This window comes from Nicotiana sylvestris, chromosome 7 (genome assembly GCF_000393655.2).
Source record: "Nicotiana sylvestris chromosome 7, ASM39365v2, whole genome shotgun sequence".
Taxonomy (NCBI): domain Eukaryota; kingdom Viridiplantae; phylum Streptophyta; class Magnoliopsida; order Solanales; family Solanaceae; genus Nicotiana; species Nicotiana sylvestris.
The window spans coordinates 79,752,641-79,760,945 of NC_091063.1; the positions used below are offsets into that span (position 1 = coordinate 79,752,641).

The 8,305-nt window shown below is 32.9% G+C and overlaps 1 protein-coding gene across 1 annotated transcript; it reads left to right on the top strand.

Annotated features, from left to right (window-relative positions):
- The first annotated feature begins 290 nt into the window (after nucleotides 1–290).
- On the top strand, nucleotides 291–4,052 carry LOC104234624 (GDSL esterase/lipase At5g55050-like). The gene is made up of 5 exons (XM_009788252.2): nucleotides 291–484; nucleotides 1,408–1,532; nucleotides 2,405–2,635; nucleotides 3,242–3,500; nucleotides 3,776–4,052. Exons 1-5 carry the CDS (start codon nucleotides 304–306, stop codon nucleotides 3,994–3,996), a joined length of 1,017 nt encoding a protein of 338 aa, XP_009786554.1. The 5' UTR covers nucleotides 291–303; the 3' UTR covers nucleotides 3,997–4,052.
- The last annotated feature ends 4,253 nt before the right edge of the window (nucleotides 4,053–8,305 follow it).

Below are 8,305 nucleotides of genomic sequence, written 5' to 3' on the forward strand. Positions count from 1 at the left end.
TAATATTTCGAGATTCTTACGATTTCATCTTACATTTGTTTTTTGTTCTGACACAGGATTGCGTTGCCACTAATGGAGATTTAATTATTCTTTTGACTTATTTATGAATATTCACCCTTGTTAATAATAATGGCATTGACCACTTTCCAGATTTATCTACACTTTAGCTCCTTAAATAAACTTAAACATCTTATTGTCCACATCATTTGGAGTCAAACAAGAATGGCTGCCTTCTTTTCTGACAAGACTAAACTGCTATGTTCATGTTGTTTAATTGCACTTGTCTTGCTTTTGCAATTGAATATGTCAAGATCACAAAAGGTCACGGCCATGTATGTGTTTGGTGACTCTCAAGTAGACGTGGGGAACAACGATTATTTTCAGACAATATTTAGGGCTAATTTTCCTTTCAATGGCATTGATTACCCTGGTGGCAAACCAACAGGAAGATTCAGTAATGGGAAAAATGCTGCTGATTTTCTTGGTAAATAATTCTATCTTTAGGCCTTAATTAATTTGGTGATTGAAATTTACGTCAAAAAACAAAAAGCATTTATTACCCTTTTTTCAGTTTTATCTTTACTGCTCTAATTAATACTCTCCGGTCCACAATAAATGACCAATTTACTTTTTTATTTTGGTCCAAAATAAATGTCCATTTATATAATCAAAAAAAAAAATCAATTTATTTTTCCAAAATTACCCTTATATACGTATCCTTAAAAAGTCATTTGCTCCTCACATTTGAGAAGAAAAGTAAGTGCTACTATAACTATTCTTCAACATTTTATTAAGGGTAATTTAGTCACACTAACTATTTTGTCTAGAATTTAGTATTTCATTAATGGGTGTGCCCAAAGCAAATTGATCACTTATTGTGAAGTGGAGGGAGTACAAATTATTTAAACGTTAGAGATATAAAGAGTCTTATGATTAAACTATTCAATAATATAAATTGAAATTAAGCGGGGATAGTTTCAAAGACCTCTCCTCACGTTTTCCTTCATCATATCAACTTCACTCGTGATTTATGTCTGATTATTCTCTTATTTCAATTTTGGTGTAATAATTCTTTTGACCTATTTATAAACCCCTCCCTAATTAGGAGTATTTATAATGTTTTTATACTTTCCCTCCAACCTGAGCCGAACCCAAGATCTAACGATCGTGGGTAGAGGTATTTTTACCACTAAGTAAATTTCACTTGTCTCTTTTGACCTATTTATCATTTATATAAAAGAATTATCCTTTTTATATCACTTTATAATCACGAGAAAGGTAAGTGTGATGGAGCGAAATGTGAACTGATCTAACGATTATCCCTTGAAAGTAAAATAACTTTAATTACTTCACAACATCTCTTCCAAAAATATAGCTTTCATGAACTTGTTGGATTTTATGTAACAGCTGAAAAGGTTGGTTTACCAACACCTCCACCGTATCTTTCGAACAAGGATGGCCTCTTTATGGAAGGTGTAAGCTTTGCCTCGGGAGGAGCTGGAATTTTAAACAGCACCAATGGAACTCCTTTTGTAAGAGCATATCTATATACGTGTCGTTTATGTTTTTGATAAACTTATTTAGAAAATTATTTAATAAAACTAATAATTATATACTACTTCCTCCGTTCCAATTTATGTGAATATGTTTGACTGGACACAGAGCTTAAGAAAAAATAAGACTATTGGAATTTGTGGTTCTAAAAAAGTCAAAAAGGGGCAATTTGTGTGGTTATAAAATTAAGTTTCTCATTAAGGGTAGAATTATAAGTTTAAGCTAAATTGTTTTCAAAATTAAAAAGGGATCATTCTTTTTAGACAGACAAAAAAGGAAATAAGTTCACATAAACCGGAATAGATAGTACTCTTGATTAAGCAATTTCTTATTTTGTTTGTTAGAGTAATTAATGACTATTATAACTTCACTTCTTGGAGTACTATAGTTAAAATTGACAAAAAGTTTATAATACCTTATTGGCTTTTAAAGTAACAAATATTCGGGAAGAAATACTTTTTACTAATGTGACATTATTTATTATTATACTTGAAAGTTAAATATTTTTGCTTCAACTACGATTTTTCAAAGTTCTTCTAAAATTAATTATTTAATATATAAATTTTATTTTACAAAATTCAATTTTATACTGAAAATTAGATACTTGACCCTCTTATTCAGATCCACTCGTTATGTGGTCTATCCTTATATTATGTAATAATTAAACTTCTATGCTTTTAATATAATAGACTCCTCTTTCATTAGCAAAAAGAAAAAGATCCACTCGTTATTTTCTTGATCGAGAAAGTACTACTATGAAAGCTTATTGTCTTTGTTTTCTAAACTATTCATTAAGAGGAGTTGGTGTTTTCTAATGAGTTTTTTATTTTGTACTTTTCCTTTGTCATAGAATGGGACGATTCAACTCTCAAAACAGATAGAGTACTTCTCCGAGTTGCAACAAAGGTTGATCCAAAAGATAGGATACGATGCAGCACAAATACACTTGTCAAGTTCTCTATTTCCAATTGTTATTGGAAGCAATGACCTATTGAATTACTTCACATTCAAACTCCCTATGACCAAGCCACCACGAGAATACATCGATTTTATGCTATCCACCTTTTCCACCCAGCTAAGGGTAAGCTCTAGCATCTCTAGAATTTTTCGTTTATGTCAAACTTTTTTTTTTTTTTAATCATCCAATGTCTGGTATTCAGTATAATTTGCGTCACCTAAGGCCGATTAAAGGGGAAAACACTCTGTATCATGACTTTTTTCATTCACTTGGCTTAACAAAAAAATCACATCCATCCTAATTCCTACCACAAGTCTTGATGGTATCTTGAAGATATTTAGAGGGCGTTTGGACATAAGAATTGTAAAATTCTAAAAAAAAAAAAGTGATTTTTTTTCAAGTGTAAATGGTATTTGAAAATTAGAGTTGTGTTTGGACAGAAATTTAATTTTGGGTTGTTTTTGAATTTTTGAGTGATGTGAGTGAAAATTTTGAAAAACAGCTTTTGGAGTTTCAAAATTCATGTTCAAGTGAAAATTGAAAGTTTTATGGCCAAACACTGATTTTTTTTAAAAAAAAAAAGTGAAAAAATTCTTATGTCCAAACGGGCTCTTAATAAAACAACAACAAAAAAATGGTGTCACATAACCCCTTTTTCTTCTACTTTTTGGGTACAGGTTAATTATATATGTAATACAATTACCCTTTCCAAGTAATTTTTGATTGCAGCAATTACAAGGTCTAGGTGCACGTAAATTTCTGATTTTTGGGTTAGCACCCATAGGTTGCACTCCAGCGCAAAGACTTGTGAAAATTACTGAGGGTTATAAATGCAATGACGAGGCCAATTATTGGGCAACGATTTATAATCAAGGTCTACAATCGATGTTGAGAAAATTGAAGTCACAGCTGCAGGAGCAATTCAACTACTCCTACTTGAACACCTATGATTTATTGGTCAACCTCATCCAAAATCCAACAAAATACGGTATAATCACAAGTTCATTATTCATTCACCCATTTTTCTAATATAAATTGATAGAATTGTTGTTATTGTTAATCAGTATATTTAGCATGTTATTAGGATATTATGTTATTATGTTATGAACAATTACTAATTATTGTTATCTTCTGTTGATTTGATAATGCACCTACTCTAGTATATTGTCACTGTATAAAATTAAACTCTTTTAAATCTGAAAAAATGCAAGATTTCCAATTTTTTATAATATCATGCAATTACAAATATGATTTATTTTTCAGGTTTTCGTGAGGTTAAAGCAGCTTGTTGCGGGACAGGAAGATTAAATGCTGATGTTCCTTGCCTTCCTATTTCAATATATTGTCCCAACAGGAATGATCACGTTTTTTGGGATAGAGTTCATCCTACAGAGGCAGTAGCAAAGATTCTTATTAATACTCTTTTCAATAATACAAAACAATATGTAAACTCAATGGATTTACCCATATTACTTGCTTTGTGAAGGTAAGACTAGAATAGGCCAATCTACATAGTTATACAACATATATGGTACTTGCTTTGCTTGGTGTAGCTTATCCAAAAAAATATATTAATAACATAAATAAGAATTATTCGTGGGAATGGATACATGATATTTGTATGCTATCATCTGATATTGTATACAGTATGATAAAACTGCTTCAAGTACTTTGGATTACAACGAGGAAAGGGATAATGCAATCTCAAATAGGGTGTTAAACGGGTGGGTCGGGCCGGGCTGGGTTAAGATTTTTGGGCCCGTACAAGTTATGGTCCGGGCCGGTTACGGGTTCGGGTTCATCCGGGTAAAAATTGAACCGTAAGGGTTACGGGTTAAGGGGGCCGGGTTTAGTGTATTTTTTAATTTTTTTTGTATTTTGTATAACTATTGTAAGTTATATTAATACAAAGTATTAACATAAAGAATACAAGGAAGATGAGAAAAAATTGCACTTATAAATTGCAAGTGCTACATTTATTTCAAAATTACAAAATTAAAGTTTGCATTTAAAAAGTAAATTAACAAAAAAATAGTAAAACTAAATTTTCATGCATAATAAATTAATAATACTTCATATTAATCTAACAAACTAAAACATTAAGCATAAATACGTCTAATAATTTTAAAATAACACAATTGTCTTAAAATCTTAAATACGAATTTTCGGAGGACGCTCAAGACAATACTTTATATGCTTCCTTAAATTGCATGTGCCTGACCCTGAACGAAGATTTAAGACTTGACCACAGTTCTTGCACTTTACTTTCTGACCTTCTTCATTTTCTTCTACCACCTCAAAGTGTTGTCAAACATATGAGCGCACTCTAGAAGTACGAGGCATGATTTAACTTGAATTGAGATTTGAGAATTGAGATTGAGAAATGAGAATTGAGAGATGAGTGAAGAAATGAGGAAGAGGAGGGGGTATTTATAGTTTTAGAGAAGGTTAATTTTATAAATTGAAAAAAGTTAAATTTTAAAGAAAAAAAGGCTATTAATGCAATTAAGGGTGTTAAGCAACGGATCCCTGCCAGGGGTAACCGTTGTCAACGGTTAGTGGGCCCCACAGATTTCAAAAAAAAAAGATTTAGTCATTGTACCGGTCCGGGCCGGTTAAACCAGTACACAGTATTGTTCACGTGGATCGGGTTTGACCGGTCCGGTTAACCGTTAAAAAAAATTAACGGACCAACCCCCTCTACCCCTCCTACCCAGCCCCACCCGGCCCCTATGTACCGGGCCGGTCCAGTTCCGATTTTTTCCGGTTGGGGCCGATCCAGTTACGGGTCAACCCGGCCCGTTAGACACCCTTAATCTCAATCGCAACAATAAACTTACTCTACTATGGATTCTCGTACATAGTCGACTTCTTGATAATTAACCGTGGAAAGTAAAAGAATTAATTAATTATTGGAAGTACTCATATGTTATTATTGAAGATACTGATATATATATATATATATATATATATGTCAATTTAAAGGAGGAAATAACGCATAGCGGCTATCAAGACCAAAATAATTACTCGGTGTTGCTTATTTAAAAATTAATTACAATTCCTACTTATACAGCACTGTTATAAAATAAAGACTATAAAGTAAAGACAAGTATAGAGAGAAACTGATATATTATTCGAATTCAAACTGATGTACATAATGAACTGAAATCTCTTCTATTTATAGAAGAAAGGAAGCTGTTGTGTAAGCTGCTACTATACCAGATATGGATAATCTTCTACTGAGGGCAATGTTTATCCATAACGGAGTACTGAAAGGATAAACTTATTATACCTGATATGGATAATCTTCTACCGGGGGTAATGTTTATCCATAACTGGGTACTGAAAGGATAAGCTTATTATACCCGATATGGATAATCTTCTACCGGGGATAATATTTATCCATAATTAGGTACTGAAAAGATAAGCTTATTATACCCGGTATGAATAATCTTCTATCGGGGGTAATATTTATCCATAACTGAGTACTGAAAGGATAAGCTTATTATACCCGGTATGGATAATCTTCTACCGGGGATAATATTTATCCATAATTGGGTACTGAAAGGATAAGCTTATTATACCCGGTATGATAATCTTCTATCGGGTGTAATGTTTGTCCATAACTGGGTATCGAAGTGATAAGCTTCTTCAGGAAGCTTATTTCCAATAGAGTACTTAAATAGATAAACATATTTACGGTGGAGTCCCATATGGATAAGCTTCTTCAGGAAGCTTATTTACAACGGAGTACTAAATGAACATTCATAATATAATATATTTATAACACTCCCCCTTGGATGTTCATTAAAAGATAATGTGCCTCATTAAAACCTTACTAGGAAAAAACACGTGGGAAAAAATCCTAGTGAAGGAAAAAGAGTACACATATTTAGTATACGCATTGCTGGCTGCCTCATTAAAAACCTTATAAGGAAACCCTGTGGGAAAAACCTTAGTAAGGGAAAAAGAGTACATCGCGCATTTTACTCCCCCTGAAGAAAACCTTATTTCAAATATTTGAGTCTCCGCATTCAAATCTTGTATACCATATTCTCAAAAATTGATGTTGGTAAAGACAATCTGTTGGATTGTCAGGTGAAATGTGCTTCGTTCTATCTCCTTTTATAAATCCTCCCTTTAATAGTGCTATGCATGAAACATTGTCTCCGTATAATATTGTGGGTCTTTTATCACATTCCAACCCACATGTTTCTCGAATGAATCACTGATCTCAATCATATGCACTCCCTGCTTGCCGGTTTGAAATCGAGCTTTATGGGTATCGGATAAATAACCTGCATCTGCATTACCAATACGATCTGCACCACTTTTGTTAGCATTAGCAAGATAAATAAGTGCACCATCTACACCGAGATAGAGTATTTCAGGACCAAGGAGCTCCTCATCCTCTTCTAGAGGTTGGAACGGATCCTTATTCACTTCAAGTGATTGAATATTCATTGGTGTACTTAATGGGTACACTTTGTCCATGTAAAAGTATTTTTAAGACCCTCTTGGAGCTCTTCCGAAGTTCCAATAAGATTTATGTCACCAACATAAACAGCAAGTGTAACAAATTTTGATGACATTTTCTTTATAAAAATACATGGACAAATAACATAATTTATGTAACTTTCTTTCAGCAAATATTTACTGAGGCGATTATACCACACGCGCACAGATTGCTTTAAACCGTACAAAGATCTTTATAATTTGATCGAGTACATTTCTCAAGACTTTGAATTATATGCTTCGGGCATTTTCAATCCTTCAAGGATCTTCATATAGATTTAGCCAAATAAGTCATATAGGTTAAGACTTGTATCTAAATGGTATGACATCTTCAAGTGTCTGGACTGCTAGTCCGATCCTCACAATCTTTTACAATATTGTGCACTATATTGTATTAAATATATCGTCGACGATCATTTTGTGTCAGTTCCGAAGCGACATAACTTGTGGAGATCTCATCACTTTCTTTATTTTCAGGTACCTGAACTTTTTCGGGAGTTTCATGAAATGTTATGTCGTGGGCTCTTCTAGAGCTTATTTCCTCCTCATTATGATCATTTTGATCATTAGCTCCTACTATTTTTCAAGGATTGTTACCTTTGGAACCGATTGGTCTACCACGCTTCATGCGTACAGTAAACTCTATCCTTCAGGGACTTTAATTTTAATAGGAGCATTTGCAGCTGAAATATGATATTTAATTTTGGATCAGCAAATGCTTCTGGCATTCGACTTGAATTATCTTCTAAGTGAGGATCATGATAATTCGATTCATATAGCATATTTTTCAACTGTTTATTCCATCCCCCAAATGTTAGAAAAACTAACATATATCCCCAATCATCTTTGGGAAACATATCTTTGTGTATTATGGTAGAGAAATTAATCATATACCACGCAACAAAAGATAGTAAAAATATTTGGTTTCTGATCCTAAACCAATTGTGAAGGGAGGACTTATCATATATTGTTGATCTGATGCATACAAGTGCTGCTATATGCAATTTAGAAAATCTTAGACCAACACATGAAGCTTTGTTCTCATAAGCAATGGTTTAGCCATTAATAGGAGGTATTCAATGCTAAACCAGCTTGGATATAAACCAGCATTATCAAGATGAACTGTCTTGATTTCATAATCTGAAAATTATGCTCTTAATCGAGAAAAGCAATTCCAAATGCCAAACTGCAGGTTGACAATAATTACACATGTAACCATCTCATATATGCACCTATAAGTGGTTCACATGATAGGTGAACGGGCCCATATTCACCTTT

Bases quoted from the DNA above. Each gene is read 5' to 3' on its own strand.
- LOC104234624 (XM_009788252.2), top strand. From the start codon at position 304: ATGTCAAGATCACAAAAGGTCACGGCCATGTATGTGTTTGGTGACTCT. The intron at 485-1,407 runs GTAAATAATTCT...TTTATGTAACAG, and splicing joins AAATGCTGCTGATTTTCTTG to CTGAAAAGGTTGGTTTACCA. The intron at 2,636-3,241 runs GTAAGCTCTAGC...TTTTGATTGCAG, and splicing joins CCTTTTCCACCCAGCTAAGG to CAATTACAAGGTCTAGGTGC.